Here is a 19817-nt window from a genome sequence, read left to right as displayed (position 1 = left end):
TAGGTAATTGGGAAGCATAATATTGACTGTGAAGCTTTAAAATTGTGGTGACTAAGAAATACGTGGTGTGTAATAAACTATTGACAAACTATAATTCCTGATGCATATTACACACGCATTACATACAGTTTCTAGAAATACACTATAATCATGAGTTTGCTCCATGGGGTTGATTAATAATTTGCTATGTAATTATTATGCATGTGCAAAATACACACGCGCACACAAACGCATATATAGAGGCTGTTGATGTTACTGCGAGAATTTGGCAGTCGTTTTGTGTTAAACGTTTTCACTGGCCGTGAGGTGGCGCCAAATGACACTATACATTTGCAGACCATATTAAAACGACATAAAACGCATCAGGCGTGGCAATTGGTCACTCTTCGATTAACATTCTCACGAATATTGTTGCAATTAGCAGCATATTGCTTGTATGCATGTTTGCATCGTGAAATTAAATGGAATCGTTCGAGCTGCCATTTTTAATCCCAGTCGGCCACCGGAAGTACTCGATAAACCCAGGCTGAGGCTGCAAAGTGCGTCACTGAGCTGCAGAGCTGCTGAGAATTAGCGCTACAGCCCAACCATCCGGCACCGACGCTCTATTGAACCGATACTGCTTTTTCTTCTTGTTGCAATCGAACGTGTTGGTGGGGCAATGGTGAAGATCGCTTTTAATCCGGCTCTGGCGCAGAAAGCTCTCGTCAAGGAGCCTGTCGTGAAGGTGAGCGATTGTACGTGCGTAGTAAATAAATGTTAGCAGGCCTGCAGCGGCCGCTGCAAGAACTCGGTCCGGTGTCTTTCCACCCTCTGCAAACATTAATGAATAGCAGACTGCAAACACATATTCGAACCAAATGCATCGCGTCCGTTTCGTGAAAATGACGCCGAATACTGTTCCGCGTGCGTGCGTGCCATGCACGCGTGCGTCCATGCACAACGAATAATTTTGTACGTGCATTTCCTTGTGCGTAGGACCCCGAGCTCGCCGCTGCTCCGGTGGGTATCGCCGGTTCCACAGGTCGTTGTTTGGTTACACTGCTGGGCATCGCCTTCATCCTCAGTGGACTCATCGTCGGTGGAGCATGCCTCTATCGCTATTTCACTCCGAAGGTGAATCTATCTATCTATCTATCTATCGATCGCTACTGTGCTCTGGTCACTCTGCTGCACCTCATTAGTGTTTCAAATTATTATGTATTAACTACAAATGATGGGTACATAGTAATGTTCTTTCATGAGCTTTATTATTTAAATATATTTAAAAATGTTTTTTTCGTGTGTGACACTTTTGTTTGTTGTGCAGTGATATTTTTCTCATTTAAAATATGTGTAACTGGGCTCACTAAATGCTGGGAAACGGATGTACATGAATAGTTTAACTTTGTTAAATGTGCTTTGGCTCCCCCTGGTTGCTTGTTACAAAGGAGCACAGGATTAGGGCCTCAGAGGAAAAATACACTGAGATTCAATTTCCCAAAATAAAGTTGGATATATTTGATTCGAATTGTAATAATACAGAAATAAATGTTGACTTTTTACGAAGGGAAATTAATATGCACAAGTTCCTACATTCTGCCTTTTTGCATGAGCCTTGCTGTGTTGACCCTGCCGGCATTTCATCAAATATATTCATAAAATTTGTACTGGCCCGTTTGGGCCGGTGTCTGCAAACATTGGGTGGCCTGACACAGTCACATAGTGGCCCCAGACAACTGTTTACTATTTACTGTTTTCTGTGGGCAGGTTTTGAAATGCACTTGTTTAATCAAGACCTTTTCTTCACAAAATGTGCCTTTTCTCCAAAAAATTGAACAATTATAATAATCAAATTCCCTTAATATTTGCAACCATCCTGAAAATATGCAACTTCATTCTCATCAAGAATCGATTATTCTTTTTCAAGATTACAACTTTAATCTAGTGGGGTTTTTTTTTCAGTGTGGCCTTAATACTCCTTAGTACTTAATTGATCAAGGCCATCTGCATTTGCTTCTCCCCAGTTTAAAAATAACAGTGCACCTCCATCTGTAGGCGTCTGATTCCCGTTACTGTTTGTTTCATTTCAGCACTCAGTGATATTTACTGAAACTGCGGTTTAACGGTTGCATGACTTCAGATTATTTTAGGTTAGCACTATTGTCATGAAAGTTGAGAAGAATAGTCGCTGATGATTTTCAGTATGGTGCTATAATTTGGAGAAATTTGAGGAAAAGATAATGCTTTGCATTGCAGTCGTCTATAGTCAATGGACACTTTATATTACAAAGTTATACGGAACATACATTTAAGAAAACAGCCCACTCTTGCGTGACATCATTTCCAGCCAAAGAAAAAAAAATCCTCTTGCTCGATGTCCTTGCAGCTGCGACAGCAAGATAACATCTGCACAAATTATTTACACGGGTTACATATCCTCCTTCTGTAGCCACCACATGGGCGGGTTTTACGTGGTGCGAATTTACAAATAATCTTCGACCATTTGGTATGATATAATTCAGTTCTGTCCTCCTACTTTGATAGTGTTGGTTAAAAAAACAGTTCAAAATCCCGTTTGAGCCTGCCTTTCTTGCCCTTTATTGGTTCTCCCTCACGCTCCAAAAAAGAATATTTACAAATAGACAACAATTTAAATAAATTAAGGTGACAGACTAATTTCATTCATTCCAATCACTCGCTGCTGTTGATGATGTTGTTAATGGCAAAAACATGATTAGCGACTGGCATATAATGAACGCCTCACTTCAGTCAGGCAAGTTCCCTAAACTCGTGAAAGTAGCCGCCATCAAGCCCCTTCTAAAAAAAGAGAACATTGGATCATTCAAGATTATCAGCTCAGCCTATTTTTGATAACTTTCAATCAGGATTCCAAATTCATCACAGTACAGAAACAGCTCTTATTAAAGTACTAAATGATAGCGGTGTCCGATACCTATTATTGGATCGCATTCCAATATAAGCCAAAAAAAACAGTATTGGAATTTATCGCACTCCATCCAAAATGTCCGATATTAGAACTCATATATAGACAATCAGTTCATTCGGGAACTGCTCCTGTTCTTGTATCCAGCAGTGTCAAAAGCAAGCCTGCATAGCCTATGTGATCCAAACAACCACCCCTGTAAAAAGAGCCTAGTGAAGATGGTCTGGGAGTCACCAAATTTATTAAAAAATATACGTTTGTGGTTAAAGAAAAAAAAATTAAAAAACACTCGCTCACTCGCTGCTGTCATTCACTTGAATGAGATTCGTAACGCAGGCAGTGAGACAGTGGTCGGCCCTACATCTTGTGAGGGAAAAAAAACTTTACCCTGGCTCCCAATTAGCTGCAGAATAAATCACATAATTTTTTTTTTGTGTCCTTAATACATTCAAGACATGCTGATAGACGATAAATCCAGTAACGCTTTGAGGTCTTCAGATTCAGGTCTGTTAGTGGAGCTCAGAGTTCAAAGTAAACGTGGTGAAGCTGCACACAAATATAAGATGCCAACAGAAGTGAAGTCAGCCTTAAGTCCAAATTCTTTTAAATGCAGGTTAAAGAGTTTGCTATTTTCTAAAATCTCTAATTAAGGTCCTCCTAACAATTGTAACTATTTTTTTTTTATATTTTAGTAACACACTCATTTCTTTACTGTCTTTAAGTGTTTTTTTACGTTTTCTGTTTAATACTGTAAACGTACGTTCTATTAATTTTTGTAAACTACTTTTGATTTAGATTTTTGTTAACAGTAGTTTGTAAATGCTTGTAGGTATTGTTTCTTTGCTGATGTGAAGCACATTAAATTGCCTTGTGTATGAAATGTTCTAGATAAATAAAGCTGCCTTGCCTTGCCCTTGCCTAGTTGATGACTCTCTTAAATGTCATTGTGGAGTAGTAAAGTGGACAAGTCTGTACAACCCCTCGCTCAGGTGCTTCTTGAATATCTTAATCATTATCTGTTATTTAACCTGAACAAAACCAGTGAGGTTTTATGCATCAAAGAGATCAATTTTGCTTTTGTCTGTGTCATTTAGAGGCTGTATCACGGCACCATGCAGTTCAGCGACATGTCAACCGGTGTCGATGCAGAGAGGCAGCCTTACTATCTCCCACGGGTGGAGGAGGAGGTAGAGATTACTGACAGCATGGCCGTCATCAGCGTCCCGCCTCCTCGTTTCAGGCCAGGAGATCCCGCTTACATCCTCCATGACTTCAACAGGGTGAGGGAGGGCGACAACTCAGGCACTGAAGGACTTGTCGATGCATTCTCAAATCTTTTCTGATCCATTCGTGTTTTATCGTGTGAGCAGAAGCTTACAGCATATCTGGATTTGACGCTGAGGACTTGCTTTGTGATCCCACTAAACACATCAGTGGTGCTGCCTCCTCAAGACCTCATTGACCTCTTCTCACAGCTGATGGTGGGTCTAATGTTGAACCAATGATAGCACAATGCATTGACTTCCTCACAAGAAAACAAAAATGCTGGGCTTTAGAATAATAATTAGATTATCTGTAAATCATGGCTATTTAAAAAAGGAAAAACGTTTGTGTGGGGGGTGGGGGGAGTTGGAATGTTTATTGTTGTTCATTTTACTTTACTGGAGTCATTCATTCCAGAAAATCAGCGCATATCACAGGTCAAAGTTTTATTTGTAACATGTTTTTAATAGTGTTTTACATTGCAAAATAGATTTGACAAATTAAAAAATATATATCTAAGGGTTCACAAAATGACAACGTAACAATGCGTCCTCTAGTAGCGCCAGCTTGTATGTTTTCATGAGAAAATACACATTTGAGATATAAAGTGGGCCAAATAGTAATTGTCAGATAATTTCTCGTTTTAATAACAAAAAAAAAGTGGTGTGGTGTATTTATGTAGATTATGTGGTAATGTATGAGAAGTTATTCAATTTCCCGCAATTCTGTCCCAGTCTGGTTCGTACCGCAGCTTTCTGGTGCAAGAAGACCTGGTGGTGACCGAGCGCATTGATGACATCAAGCCTCTCGGCTTCTACATCCGCAGACTGTGCACTGGCAAGGAAACCTACAGAATGGAACGCCGTGCCAGCCTACCAGGTCTGAATGTAACCTTGCGTTTTGACATTAAGAAAGCCTGTCTATTCGTTAACGAAGTTACTTAGCTTTTTTTTTTCATGCTGCTTTTTCGATTGTTGGTGATTCATCATAGTATTGATGTTTCTCTTTATCAACTCCAGTGATGGAACAAACTAAACCAACAAGCAAACTATACATGTTAAACTTTAACCAGGTGCTTTGTATGTTACGATTTAACTCCTGACAACTGACCTAATTCCAGTACGTTAGATGACATAGATAACATCGGCAGCATTTTGCTCACGTTTTTGTGTTGTTTTTTTTTTTTTTTTTTTTTACAAATGTGTTCTTTATATAGATGAATGAGGATCAACACTATGTCAGCATGCTTAGATCTGTTACTCTGACACCCAAAAGAAATGGGATTAACATCTTTATGTCTGCCAGGTGGAGGCATCCAGAAGCGCTCTGCAGAGAAGTGCTTCACCTTCCATCACTTTGAAAACAAGTTTGTCACTGAGACTCGAATCTGCAAGGCCTGATGGGATAACCTGAGAGACGGAGGCCGAGAGTTAAGTCGGGTTTGGTGGAGGTAGAGGGAATGAGTTTCAACTGAAAAGTAACAGTCATATTTAAGTGCATCTCCAGATTTGGTTTGCATTCCTTGCTTTAACCCTCAGTGATGTGTTTTAGTGTCCTCTGCTACATTCCCTAAAAACTTTATTGGTCTTAGCGGTCAACTACTTTGTATTAACCTGCAATATTGTACTTAAAAAAAAACTCCGCCAGTTAATATTTGTTTCCTCTTTTTAGTGTGTGTAGCTGCCTCCAAACTTCTTGTTATGCTTCTATATTTCAATATCTGTATTAGCATACATGTCTGTGTTGGCCCACAGCTCCACTATCGCACATGTTCAGAAAGCGTTGTAGAGCAGCCTTGTATACTCATGCGATATACAGTATACTTTTGTGGGTTTCAGTACGTTGTAGTATGATAGCACACATCACCTTGGGAATGTTGCAGTGTAGACTGTCTTTACATAGAAGCACAAATCCAGAAACCACTTCCCTAAAGACTCTTCTGTACTGCTGTAATATAATGTTTATTTAATGATAACATACCTGAGAACAGCGTAGCTCCGGATATGACCTGTGTGTTTAACCTCATTTGTGTTTATAAAGTTCTCAACGTTCAAGGATACATTTAGTTTCGGTGATAATTTGAATTCTTAGTTGTCGTAAAATGGTAGAAAGAAATAGTACGGTGGGTGTATCCAATTTTTCGAAAAATCTCATTTGTTTTTAATTTCTCACAAATAAATTACTTTAAATACTTAAACAAGTATGCTTATTGTAATTGCCATGTACGGTGTGAGTAAGAGGTCCTAGCTATTTTCAGAGGCATTCTTGCATAATGCCTGTCCAGAAAGACAATCGACCTGTGTGCTTGGAAATGTTCGCCCATATTTTGAACAGAATACATGATCATTAGATCAACATGTACAGCCATTTGACTGATCTCACTTTGTTTCGTGAATACAAATTAATTCAACATTAATTTCCTGTTTGTGTGTCATCATTGTCCAAATAAAAGAAACATTTTGAAAACCATTTTATTGTCCTATCACAACCATGTTTCTTATATTGTGATTAAAAGAGAAGCAAGTTCAGGGTGTATCTATTTCCTGTTACATGTTACAACGGCTATCCCATCAAGTTAAAAAAAATATATCTCCATTATAAAAAATGTAAAGACATATTTCACATTTTGTTACTTATCCCTTTCCTCTTCAAAGTGCAAACATCGTGGGGATTAGTGGTTTAATTTACTGGTCCTTCAACAAAAAGTCAAACTCTTAAGTCCTCCACTTGAACACATTCACCTGCTTGAAATCATACGCTCTGGTGGTTCTGGCTTGCTCAGTCGCCTCCAGAATTCATTCGTTGTGAAGTAATACATGATGGGGTCCAGGCTGCAGTTTAGGCTGGCCAAGCAGAGTGCAACAGGGTGACATATCAGAATCAGGTACCTAAGGGTGCAACTGCTCAACGTGTTGGCCTTCGCCAAAAAGTCCAGAGGCATTGTGATGTGATAAGGAGCGAAGCACACTAAGAAGACAGCAGTGCAACTTAGCACCATCCTCAAAGCCCTCCGCTTCTCCCCCCGGTCAGGAACAGCCCCGGTTGACTTTATTCGAAGGCTCCCGGCGGTCAGGCAGGTGCAGGCGAGCACCAGGGTGAAGGGGATGATGAAACCGAAGAGTTCGGCTATGATCAAGATAACCCAGGCGGCTGAGGCAGTGACCGTCTGCATGGGCAGCTCTGAGAAACACACCGAGTCAGCTTCCGGAGGGTTGGTGCTGACCCCTGTGGTTACAAGGTCATCATCAGAGTCCGGATTTCTGAGCAGAGGGAAGGCCAGACAGCCCAGGCAAACAAAGAGCCACCCTAGGGTGCATACGATCATGTCCAACCTTTGCCTGGAGGCGTTGTATCTCAGCGGTCTCATGATAAGTTCGCAACGGCGTACGCTCACACACACCAGGAAGTAGATGGAAGCGTACATGTTGACGTACTTTAGGTAGAAGCATATCATACAGAGAACATGACCAAAGGGCCAGCTGTTGTTCAGGTAATAGTAGATCCTCAGAGGCAGGGAAAGAACCTGACAATAAAGGGAGGAGAGGTTATGATAATCATGCATCATATGGAGAAGGTAGAAAGAGAACAGATGATTGAGGGGTGACGCTCAAAAAGGTGTCATCATTGCATTTCATTGTTTTATTTTTAGGATATTAAGTTTGAGAAGGTTGAAAGGACCCTTTCTTGATGTTCAGTCCCCCTCCCTGCGGCTGCTATCTCGGTACCCTTCCGGCCTCGACGCTCCGACCTTATTCATAAAAATTGTCGGCCCCCAAACCCGTTCCGGACGCCTAGCCGAGCAAAACAACGTTCGTACATGACGCCACCGCGTGAAAGATGCTAACGACAGAGGTTTATTTAAAGATAATTGTTCGTGTTGAAGAAACGTGAGACAGCAGCCCCCTCCTCTTGTAATGGTATGCCCCAGTGGCAGGCAGGAGGCGCGGCGTACGTGATGTCAGAATAAGGAAATACAGCACATTGTTGTCTCACGTCTCTTCATACTCAAACAATTGGCAGTGGCGCTTTGGACGCGTTCTGAGGCAATTTTTGTCGTTTGCTCGTTTCGCGAGTAGGTTCATCACATGCACGAGGGCCGACACCTCCGGCCGTTGTTAATCGAACCCTTTTTAAAATTTTCCCCCCCTCTTGCCCCAAAAATGGGCATCTGGCCAGGCCGGAGGGTCGGCCAATTCCACCCCTAGAACGGACTGCCCAGCTCTGGAATGTGGTCAACATGACGAGACCTGGTAGACACGAACGGTTGTTTTCCTTTTTTTCTTTTCAAAGTTGATAAAGCTCAGCACACGAGGCACAATCAGATCAGAGTATGGAGGGCTCCTGACAGTAAACTAGGCGCGTTGGCAGAGCTGCTGAAAGTTGTGTTGATTAGATCTTTGGAATTATGTGACCATTCAAGATAGTGACCAATTTACGTATCTTGTTTGAGGAAGGCTAAAAGTGATTTCTTATGCTTTGTCCTGTTTGTGCTTGTGCTTGTCTTATATTCTGGGGACCTGACTTTGGCAAAGGCAGGCATAATCTTGATAAAGATAAACTAATTTATCTTCCGGGAGATCCTCCAAAATGCATTGACAGGGGGACACCAATTTTGGTGTACGAAGAGCGCATGCGCCGTAGATAATAGACGTGTGGGCTTGGCTCCTGGAACCTGCACATTGAGCACCAAAATGATGAAACATGTTTGATACTCGGCACCAATGGCGCAGCACCATCTACGCTCAAAAAATAGCCCCACACATCAGGCACGAATGGCAAAATAAGTCTGAAGTGTACCGAGCGACAATGGCGCTTCGTGTGCGCCGGGCTTAAAAGATTTGATTTGTGACCTACGCCACACATAAAGAAAATAGGATATTTAGAAATGTTTGCCATATTGTGTGTGTGGTCTGCTCTGTAATCTCAACACAGAGTGTCTCACACATTAAGATTGCGTCCCACCAGCAATCTCAAAACAAAGTAGAAATCACACATGATCTCACAAAAACAAAGAAGAAAAGACCATTTTGGATATGCTCGGATGTTTTCCAAGTCTTTCCAAAGAGGAACAGAGGTGAACTGGCCAAACTAGATATGTGTATGTATGTATGTATATTACAAGTTTGATTGTGTTTCCAAGTTTAAGTTGTGGGGACCCCGTGAGACAGCCCTGGCCCTGACAAGGATAAAAGTCTAGCGTCGCCACTGCAGAGGTGGGAAGATTTTAAGATGGTGATGTTGGGAAGAAAAACACTTGCTTTGGAAAATATTTCTTGGTGTCTGGGGAAACCACTTTCATTAAAAAAAAAAAAAAACACCGAGATATATTTTGTTTTATTTACAACCGGTTATTTACAACCTTGTTCATCATTCGAGGTGCTTCTTTGATTGGCTTTGATTACATTCCATCACGTCATAGTTCACAGTAACTCAGCGAAATCTTGGATCTAGAATAAATTACATGTCGGCTGTTTGATGTCCTTGGTCCGGAATTTATAACCAAAAATCATCATGTGTGCCGAGAAAGAGGACGTCTTTTGACACTTTGGCTTGTGACGTGACCTGAATGCAGCCAATCAAAGAAGCTCTCTGACAGATGAACAAGGAAGTTGTGGTAAAAAAAAAAGAAAATATGTACTACAATGCCATTATTTGGATGAAAACAGGTTCCCCAGATGGTTTTCCAAAGCAAGCATTGCTTGACATTTCAACCCTCCCACCTCATTGGTGCATACCCTAAAGTGTCTTCTCATTTTAATATTCATGAGCTCACGTTTGATCAAGTGGAAAGTTCTGCTTCAGAGAAAGTCATTTGGGGGCCCAAAGCAAAATAATGCCAAGGGGCCCATATTTTTGGTGCGCCATTTTGTCACAGTGTACTTCACCACAAATACACGCAACCCATACACCCAGACTTCACATATTTGTCAGATTTTGGTACACTGCCCAAGATAGCTGAGTTATGCATTTGCTCTTTTTTTTTTTTAATTTTAAGCGCGTAATCAGGGATCAAAACATACACATATATACATATATATATATATATACGGGTGTAGATCGCTCTCTTCGTGACCAACTGTTGTCGCGTGCGGACGTGCTGCGTTTTGCTCTCGCGTTTTATATAGGTGTACGAAGTGTTTTAGCCCCTAATCATGCCTCCAAAGAAAGTCAGTGCAAGCAGCAAAGCTATTGCATTTAAGAAAGGAATAATAGCAAAATATGAAGGAGGTGTGCGAGTGTCTGATCTGGCTAGGGAATACAGCATGGAGTAACTACGATCAGTACGATACTAAAGAATAAGGAGGCTGTGAAATTAAAACGATTTACATTATTTGTAATGGGAAAAATGATTTCGGTGTTCGAACAAATCGCTTTTCGAACAGGGTTCTGGAACGGATTATAGTCGAGAACCGAGGTTCCACTGTATATATATATATATATGTATATATATATATATATATATATATATATATATATATGTATCCTAGTATATGGCAATAGTCAGATGCACACTCAGATATTATACATGTAAGGGGGAAAAGAAAAAAATGTACCTGCATCAGGTCAGCTACAGCCAGATTCATCATGAACACCACCGCCTTCTTGGTTTCTCTGATGTAAACCCTGAACACCCATAATGCCAATATGTTCCCCAGCAAACCCGGCACAAGGATGACGCTGTACACCACTGCGTACACATGGTGCTGATACATGCGTAGCTCCCCTGCGTTTTGGCAACTGCTGTTCATTGTTATCAGTATTATTATGTTATACCATGCGTTGTTGACGTTGTTGACACGGGTACACTGTGGATCAATTCTGAGCTTGTTACAAACATGCTGGCCATAGTCCAATGATGGGTGTTTCCATGACAGCCATCATTTTGAGGAGGAACTCATACCAGTAGACATCAGTCGAGTCCTCAAAAGTATTCCAAAAAAATGCATCTTATTTAAAAAAAAAAGAAATGGTAGCGTTCCAAATGCAATCCTGGGCAGTCCTGACAGGTGAGAGAAAAATGGATCAACTGCAGTTGGGTTTAACTGTGATGATTGCACCACACATCCAGAAGGCAAATTTGTAATTCAGCATCCTCCCGCATCGTTGAGGCAAAACATCTCCCGGTACATCAGTGTTATACAACCATTCGCGCTCACAGTCATACCTCGGGGCAATTTAGCGTGTCCAATCAACCTGCCACGCATGTTTTAGGAATGTGGGAGGAAACCAGAGTACCCGGAGGAAACCCACGCAGGCACGGTGGATAACATGCAAACTACACACAGGAAGGCCGGAGCCGGAATCGATTTCGCCAATTTCCCCAAAATGACATATATGATGAATTAAAAACTTCTAAACAGAATAGATACCAAGGAATTAAACCTGGAATTAAATATGTCGAATAAATGTACACAAGATCCATGTCCTTCCACATGTACTCAACCAACACAACACCAGTGACACTGGACTGTTTAGTGGGCATGTGAAAATAGAGACACCATCTCTGGTGACGGTGACATCACACTCACGTTCACAGCAAGAGTGGAAAAAAATACGCACTCACATACACACACAGCCACTCAACAAAACTCACATTCCTCAAATTGGAGAAACAAAGATGTACCCATCAATCATTGCTCCACTTGCAAATCATCCAACTGTTGTCAACCCTAAACATCACACTTTTTCTTAGTAGTAGTTTATATATTAAAAATATAGAACACCTCACCTCTGACTGTCTTTCATTTTGATGCCATGCAGCATCACGAGGAGCGGAAGCAGAAGCACGAACCATCAGTCATCCCGTCCTTTCTCCATTCAATTATTCACTTTACATTTTTGGTTCTATACTTTATAGTTTGTTCTGAAGCGTGTTTTTGTTAAGATATCACTGGTTCCGGTTGCTATGGTCTAACTATGTCCTCCCTAGGGCTCTTTGCCTTTGTCTCACGTGTGTGTCTGACACAGAAGGTTTTCGGCCCACACAAAGCTTCCTGTGAGTGAAGGGGGTGTGGTTTCCAAGAATTTGTAACACATTGTCTCTTCAAGGGCACATTCCAAAAATATATTACATTATATTTTCAACTGTAAAACTTGGCAAAATTGAAATTGAAAACGAACTGACATTTTGTGGTAACAATTGCACAATTCTTTCAAGTCTTTATTTATAAATAGGAACAATCTAACTTTGAAGTGCTGTTCGTTAAGTCGAAATATTTATGGTGAAATCCGAAATGCATGCACTATGTGTTGCATCTGAAAGCGGGTATCAGGAAGCAGCTGCTGCCAATTTGCATGATACAGGAAGTTGACACTTTAGATTAATCTGACAATATAACCCATTACATATACCAACTTGCCACTGCATTATGACCAACTGGACAATTGAATGAGATTCAAATTTAAAGGTGAAGTCAACCCCTAAAATATATTTTGTCAATAATATCTTCTATGTGCCTTCGCTAGTCTGAACACAGCATTCTGATTAATATTGCATTTGTGTAATGTGTTTTTAGCCATCTCAGGGGGCATCCATTTTGTCACTTTCTGTCGGCTGAAAATGACATCATAGTTGCTTGGGGTTCAGGTAACGAACAATCACAGCTCACCTGTATTTTGAAGCTGGTAGTCCTGCTGAGAACAGATTCTTGTAAAGACAATTTTGGGGTTGACTTCCCCTTGAAGAACTTTGTCAAAAAATCAGCCTTTACTAACACAAATAAGAGTGAAATTATTTAACACTGTGATTATCATTGTCTTTGCAGTTTGCAGTGGTGAACATCTGCAGAGGATGTTTTATTATTATTATTATTTTAATTATTCAGTAAAGTTTGTCTATAAAATAGTAAAATGTTTTGAATGTTATTTGTGAGCAATTAGAAAAGTAGTCTATAATTTTGATAGATTAGTATATTGTATCCACTTGTGTCCTACCGTGTCCTTTTGTGCCATATCACACCTGAGAGGCAAAATATCAGATACAGCTCTCACATCGGTAGACAATGCAAACAACAATAAGCAATCTATTGAACACTTCTTTGATAGTGTCAATCAAAGCAATACTGTTGGAAAGTGAGCCACAATCCATAAGATTTCAAATATAACTTGCCCAAAAGAAAGCATGCAAGGTTAATTATTGTTCATCATCTTAAGTTTCACAGAACATATACCATGCAAATCTTGCAGGAAATGTATTTGTTTGTCATACACAAATCAAGAGAAGTAATGTGTAGCCTAATAAACCGAAAATGATTACACGAAACTACTCATGCTTGGAAGACACCTGACTTACACACAGACACATACGCACACACGCAAACTCACACATATACATACATGTGCATCCATCCATTATCCGAACCACTTCTCCTCATGAAGGACTCACAGGCATGCTAGAGCCTATCTCAGCTGTTTTCGGGCAGTTGGCAGCGTACACCCTGACCTGGCTGCCAGCCAATTGCAGGGCACACAAAAACACCCATCCGCACTCACACACACCTCGTGACAAATTAGAGTGTTCAATCAACCTAACATGCATGTTTTTGTTAAATGGTAGGAAACTAGAGTACCCATAAAAAACCCACACTGTTACTGGGAGAACATACAAACTCCACACAGAAAGGCCGGAGACCGGGATTGAAACCGTGTGTGGTCACACTGCTGGGCATCGCCATCATCCTCAGTGGACTCATCGTAGGTAGAGCATGCCTCTATCGCTATTTCACTCCTAAGGTATATCTATCTATCTAGCTATCTATCTATCGATCGATCGTTACTGTTCTCTGGTCACTCTGCTGTACCTCATTAGTGTTTCAAATTATGTATTAACTACAAATGATGGGTTGATAGTAATGCTCTTGCATGAGCTTTATTTAAATATAATGTTTTAGTCGCGTGTGACACTTTTGTACGAAAAGTGTGTTGTGCAGTGAGATTTTTCTCATTTAAAACGTGTGTACCTGGGCTCACTAAAGGTTCGGAAACGGATGTACGTGAATAACCTTTGTTCAGTTTAACTTTGTTAAATGTGCTTTGGCTCCCCCTGGTTGCTTATTACAAAGGAGCACAGTATTAGGGCCTCAGAGGAAAAATACACTGAGATTCAATTTACCAAAATAAAGTTGGATATATTTGATTCGAATTGTAATAATACAGAAATAAATGTTGACTTCTTACGAAGGGAAATTAATATGCACAAGTTCCTACATTCTGCCTTTTAGTATGAGCCTTGCTGTGTTGACCCTGCCAGAACCAGCACTGGCCCAGTTGACAGATGACACATTTCCTGGGCTTCATATATTTTTCAAGCCATTGCTTATGGAGGAATTCAACCTGACGTGCAAAAAAAAATAAAATAAATTAAAAAATAAATAAATAATCACACCTGCCTTTTTGCGAATCCTTTATTATAAGTAAAACACTTGTCAACACTATCTTGAAATTCCCTCTATTTAACAGAAAAAAATTAGTCCATTTCCGTGCCCTATTTTTTTTTGGGGGGGGGGCACTCAGAAGCTTTCCAGAATACAAAAATGCATTGCTACACAGCGCAGAGGCATTTTGCCAAAAAATGCAAAAACAATATCCGTTGAGCAGCTCACTGGACAATAAGCAATGCATTACAATGGTGACCTGGCAGCTGGCGGTTCTTCATGTGACGTCATTCCTGAAGAATACCAGCAATTGCCGAACAAAAGCATTTTTGTTGTTAGGGCTATGGATCTTACGAAGAATATAGGATTTTTGCGTAAAAAAAATAGATTTATAACTAAATAGATAGTTAAATACTTTGAGTCAAGCTTACCTCACACTTGGTCTTTAAAGATCCTACAACAACAATGCATCGGAAACACAGTAATTGTTTCCCGCACATACACAGGAATATAAAGAGGCCCTACTTCCATATATGCAACCTGTGATGTTTACCCACAGAAGATATTTTAGTTTAGCTAGATCATTCTACTCTCATTTGGAAGAACTACTCTCAATGCTCAACAGTCTGTGCATTAAATGATGCTGAGAGCTGACCAAAGAAGAAGTGAAAGAGGAGGTACGCCTGAGATGCAACCTGAATTCGGTGGTGAGGAAGTAGTAGAGAAGTGGGTTAAGGCAGCAGCTCAGGCTGGCTAAACACAGGGACACAGGGTGGAACTGGCGCACTGCCAACCTGGTGGCACACTCGGACACTAAGTCTTGCTGCACCATCAGATAGAGCAGGAAATTGATGTGGTACGGCGCAAAGCACAGCAGGAAGACAAAGGAGCAACTCAGCACCATCCGCAGGGCGTGCTGCTTCTCCCCATTGGGCTGTTGCTTCTCATCTTTCTTATCAGCGCAGGTGAACACAGTGAGTTGACTCTGCTTTGAGGGATTGAGAGTTAATTTGTTTGAAACCTGGTTCTTTTTCTGGTAGAGGGAGCGGCTAATGCAGATGGAGCTAAAACTGATGCAAGCCATAGGAATCACAAAACCAAGCAGTTCAGCAAGCACCATTAAGGTGACCGCCAGAGAGAGGGACACATGACGTATGGGCAAGTCTTTAAAACAGCGGACTTCAGTTGCATTCATGAATCCACTAAGGCTGGAGGTCAAAGATGTCTCATTGAGCGTGATGTAAAGTGTGGGCTGCTGGGTATCGGTGCCATTCAGAAAGGAGGACTGGTTTGATAGGAGAGGTGAGTGAGAGGTGCTGCTGCTGCTAGCACGCATGAGGATGAAGGGTGAGCAGGCCAAAGCAACAAGCACCCACACCAATATACTGATCACGAGGTCATAGTGGCTCCTCCATCTTCGCGTAGAGAAGGGATCAAGCAGGAAGACACACCTCTGTACACTGATGCACACCTGAGATCAAAAGACAAAATGAAAATTCAAAAAGACAACTTTAAAACTCCTTTGACATTAGACTGATTTTAAGGACCTATAAAAAAAAAAGTACTTTGTGTCAAGAAAAAGAATTTGCACACGTGGCGTTCAGTTCAACTTTAAATTACCATATCAACGCAAAGCATGCGTTTATTGCATATAGGCATGGATAAAATATGGCATATTTTGGAGAGCGCCTGAATTGCAATTAATTACGATTAATACATTTTAAGCTGTGATTAACGCAATTAAAATTTTTAATTGTCTGACAGCCCTAGTATATGTCCATATATGTCCCCTTTTATGTCAAAATGTTGGACATTTTTTAACTAATATGATCTGTATTCTTTATGCAATTTTAGCCAATTTAAAGCAGTGAAAATAGCTTGAATAAAAATGCAACTTCACTGCCACTCTTGAACGCAACTTATGTTTGAGAAGTGTTGCAAAAATGTGGCAAAACTACTTCAGTTTCCTTCGTGTGCGGAAGCTGTGTGGCATAATTGTCACCTCTAACATCAAGATGTTTTTTTCACAATGACGAGTGAAATTTGTATGGTTCACAACATTGAAGTTGGCTTGTTTGAGAGATCCTGTGTCGACCTATTTTGAGGCCAATTTTGTAACCAGAAAATCCGGCGAGCGTGGTATTCATGAGTACAAAAATGAATGCTTTCAAAGGGTTATTTTCAGGCTGCGAGTAATATTTGAGTGCATGTTATTCTCGAGAAATTTCGGTAAATCTCTAAAGTTTTCCATTTCTAAAGCTCTGTCTGTGAGCAAGCCGTTCTCTTCTTCTGCCACATTGTAACGTAACAATGGGGAAAATTTACAGCACATAATAACTGCCACCGGTTAAATTAGCCAGAGGTAGCTTTGTGTCTTTGTTCGTCCACCTATGTCAACTACTTTTAGTGACAGGCAAAATATGTAAATGCTCTTCCAATAATTGACAGGAAGTACAATTAATCTGTGTCGCCATCTGTTGATCTCATACACCACAATGGTAGATTTTTATGTTCAACTAAAAACATTACATCCTGATTAAGTGAATTTATTTTTGTTTGTAAATTTTGCCAAGATCATCATTATTTAGATTTCTTTAAGACACATATTTGTGTGGTACTATGCCATGAGATTTTAATAATGTAAAATATTTACCATGGCAGGGTGGGGAAATTCTACAGTAGGCTACACACACCTTTTGCAACAGTAATAGAATCCTATTTTTTCATTCAACCAACCACTCAAAAGAACGGTGATTTATATATTTAAAAAAATTATAGATGCGTGTTAATTCTCACATTTTTTTGCTTACCAAAAATCCAATGGCTGCATACATGTTGAGATACTTAAGGTAGAAGCAGAGCAAGCAGATACTGTGTCCAAAGGGCCATGTGTGTGTTAAATAATAATAAATCCTTAAGGGCAGAGACAGGATGTGGATCAGATCAGCCACGGCCAGATTTATCATGAAGATCACAGTCTTGATCTTCTTCCTGTCATGCAGAAAAACAAAGATGAAAGCTGTGTATTGTGCAACTGGTACTTTGGGCTGCGTGTGTGTGGTGTGTGTGTATGCGAGTGTACCTAATGTGTCTGCAGAGGACCCACAGGGCCATGGTGTTGAGCAGCAGCCCTGGGATGAAGAGCAACAGGTAGAAGTATATGTACAGCTTGTCCATGAGCTCTTCCCATTCAATCATGTTGTGGTCACATGATGAGTACCCCTGGGACCCGTGCCGTGGTTGGGATGTATTTAACGTCATTCCCACTGTCACATTAAAAAGAAAAGTCATCATTTAACATTTGTTGACCGGCATCTGAGCTGAAAGCCTTTAACATTCGTCATAGCAATAATTACAGCAGGAAACAACAGAGCATATCAACCCACCATCGCCTTCCTCCTGCCATCAAGGCGACATTTGAGGTCCGTTCCTCTTTAGACCCAATAAAATTGCAATACATGCGATGGTGACCATATTTTAATGCATACTCTAATGTCTTTTTCCCTTTCATACAGTGTACCTGGATAAGACATAGTGAGCAAAGTCTTTTGCATTGTCGAACAAATAATTAGTTTTTCCTCATAACAATTACAAATCACGTATCAGTTGGAAAAAATGAAATGAATCACTAGGAAGTCACATAGGATTAAATTCACTCAGCAATTGTGATCTGTATACCGTGGCCAGTAAACAATGTCCACTAGTGTACAAATGTGCACTAGTGTAAAATATCCTGAAGACAAAAATGCTATAAACATTAAGCCAATCATTACCTTGTGTTTTGTCTTCTGTCTGTGCTTAAAGAGGGCAGAGCAGAGACGACCAAGGTGTGACTGCCAGAGGAAACAGGTGCTCCATGTAGCAGTTAAGGCTTCTCACTCTCCTGTAAACAGTTAACTGACACACGGTGGTACTATTGGCGCGAGGTGCCAGCCTTCTTGCAGCTGTAAACATATCACGTGGGCATGCAGATTGCGTTTGAATGTTTGTCACTCACTGGCTCAAATGTGCTTGTTTTTCTGATTCAAAAGAGGGAAGCGGTTACCTCGTGTTTTAATGTATTGGCACTGCAATGTCACTTGGAACTTCTACAAAACTGTGAACAGTATCGACGTCAGAGCATATTAGGTCAGTGCCGGGGAGCAAATTCTGCTTCTCAATAAATGTTTGATATTAGTTTTCTCTTAACATGTCTTGCATGTTGACAAGAAATGAGCACATACTCTCTGTTACCCCCACACACATTAATTATTGACCTATATTATTGTCAATGCAATCATCAATAATTATTTCATTGTATATCATAAAATGCATGGTAGTACTGATATTTATTATGGTTTTAATTTTTATATTTATTTATAGGATTTGAAATATTTAAAATATGACATTTTATAAATTCAAGACCATGCAAACCACACAACCTTGTTTGCTTTAATTTGGAAACATGTATATTAAATTGTTGATGGAGGGGCCCCACAAAATCTAGCCAAGGTCGCCAATTTGGGTAGGGTCTATTCTGTAAACAGTAAGGCCTATTCCAGAGCGGGCATCATGAGGAAAATTACACACATTCCTTAGCTTTAGATTTTTTTAGAGGAGTTGTAGGTTGCCAGGATTGGCACTTTTCAATGTGCGACGTAGCCGTATCTTTCCACTCTCGCTTAAGCAACCAGGACTTTCATTAGATGAAGAATTATGCACCAGTGGTTGGACAACAAAACACTTTTCTCAGATTTAAGAATGACACAGTGCTGTGCAAATTACCAACAGTTTTCCTTATTTCTATTTCACTTTTAAATCGTGTTTAATCCCTTTTTGTGGGTTAAAGACTACACTTCCGAGGGCAGGGGCAGGAGGAAGTAACTCATGTGGTCACAGGTGACGCCAATGAACAAATCACTGACGGAAGGGGTGAAGGATGGACAGTGCAGTGGCTCTCATTGCAAATGGAATCGTTTTTTCACTAAAGCCCCTAGAGGTCAGCATTGGACAGCAATGTTCACGGTACGTGCCTATTATGGAGGACTGAATGTGCCATATTAAATAAATAAATATACCATGCACCACACCTCCCCATGCATGATCTAAGCCATGAAATGTTTAATTAAAATTGACATTAATTAATTAATTGTTTCATTCACTGACTAAATATAGAATTAAAAGAATCAGATAAATAAATAAGTGCACCATTAAATAATTAAAGTTTCATTAATTATATATATATAATGTTTCATTTATCAATGTATCATTAATTA

At 40.3% G+C, this 19817-nt stretch overlaps 3 protein-coding genes across 5 annotated transcripts; 1 reads left to right on the top strand and 2 right to left on the bottom strand.

Annotated features, from left to right (window-relative positions):
* Positions 1 to 495: 495 nt before the first annotated feature.
* LOC148337885 (integral membrane protein 2A-like) lies at positions 496 to 5596 on the top strand. The gene is made up of 6 exons (XM_088293946.1): positions 496 to 727; positions 979 to 1116; positions 4021 to 4206; positions 4297 to 4407; positions 4924 to 5068; positions 5495 to 5596. The coding sequence occupies exons 1-6, from the start codon at positions 662 to 664 to the stop codon at positions 5587 to 5589; spliced, it is 741 nt and encodes a 246-aa protein (XP_088150072.1). The 5' UTR covers positions 496 to 661; the 3' UTR covers positions 5590 to 5596.
* Positions 5597 to 6657: 1061 nt separating this feature from the next.
* On the bottom strand, positions 6658 to 12123 carry gpr174 (G protein-coupled receptor 174). Of its 2 annotated transcripts, XM_088293944.1 has the most exons (3): positions 11919 to 12123; positions 10744 to 11189; positions 6658 to 7712 (listed from the first exon to the last, which is right to left on the bottom strand). In XM_088293944.1, exons 2-3 carry the CDS (start codon positions 10936 to 10938, stop codon positions 6927 to 6929), a joined length of 981 nt encoding a protein of 326 aa, XP_088150070.1. In that variant the 5' UTR covers positions 10939 to 11189; positions 11919 to 12123; the 3' UTR covers positions 6658 to 6926. The 2 variants fall into 2 exon arrangements, with proteins under 2 accessions (XP_088150070.1, XP_088150071.1); XM_088293945.1 differs by lacking the exon at positions 10744 to 11189.
* Positions 12124 to 14587: 2464 nt separating this feature from the next.
* On the bottom strand, positions 14588 to 19141 carry p2ry10 (P2Y receptor family member 10). Of its 2 annotated transcripts, XM_088295095.1 has the most exons (4): positions 18336 to 19141; positions 17645 to 17828; positions 17373 to 17553; positions 14588 to 16033 (listed from the first exon to the last, which is right to left on the bottom strand). In XM_088295095.1, exons 2-4 carry the CDS (start codon positions 17821 to 17823, stop codon positions 15155 to 15157), a joined length of 1239 nt encoding a protein of 412 aa, XP_088151221.1. In that variant the 5' UTR covers positions 17824 to 17828; positions 18336 to 19141; the 3' UTR covers positions 14588 to 15154. The 2 variants fall into 2 exon arrangements, with proteins under 2 accessions (XP_088151221.1, XP_088151220.1); XM_088295094.1 differs by lacking the exon at positions 18336 to 19141 and having other exon boundaries at positions 17645 to 18329.
* Positions 19142 to 19817: the final 676 nt, after the last annotated feature.

This window comes from Idiotropiscis lumnitzeri, chromosome 4 (assembly GCF_059441095.1).
Source record: "Idiotropiscis lumnitzeri isolate Australia: NSW breed Sydney's pygmy pipehorse chromosome 4, RoL_Ilum_1.0, whole genome shotgun sequence".
Taxonomy (NCBI): domain Eukaryota; kingdom Metazoa; phylum Chordata; class Actinopteri; order Syngnathiformes; family Syngnathidae; genus Idiotropiscis; species Idiotropiscis lumnitzeri.
This window is presented reverse-complemented; position numbering and strand designations above follow the sequence as displayed.

Bases quoted from the DNA above. Each gene is read 5' to 3' on its own strand.
- LOC148337885 (XM_088293946.1), top strand. From the start codon at position 662: ATGGTGAAGATCGCTTTTAATCCGGCTCTGGCGCAGAAAGCTCTCGTC. The intron at 4,408-4,923 runs GTGGGTCTAATG...ATTCTGTCCCAG, and splicing joins ACCTCTTCTCACAGCTGATG to TCTGGTTCGTACCGCAGCTT. The intron at 5,069-5,494 runs GTCTGAATGTAA...TATGTCTGCCAG, and splicing joins ACGCCGTGCCAGCCTACCAG to GTGGAGGCATCCAGAAGCGC.
- gpr174 (XM_088293944.1), bottom strand. From the start codon at position 10,938: ATGAACAGCAGTTGCCAAAACGCAGGGGAGCTACGCATGTATCAGCAC. The intron at 7,713-10,743 runs GTACATTTTTTT...CTTTATTGTCAG, and splicing joins CTGTAGCTGACCTGATGCAG to GTTCTTTCCCTGCCTCTGAG.
- p2ry10 (XM_088295094.1), bottom strand. From the start codon at position 17,856: ATGATGACTTTTCTTTTTAATGTGACAGTGGGAATGACGTTAAATACA. The intron at 17,554-17,644 runs GTACACTCGCAT...TCTGCATGACAG, and splicing joins GTCCTCTGCAGACACATTAG to GAAGAAGATCAAGACTGTGA. The intron at 16,034-17,372 runs GTAAGCAAAAAA...TTTTGATCTCAG, and splicing joins ATGCAGCCATTGGATTTTTG to GTGTGCATCAGTGTACAGAG.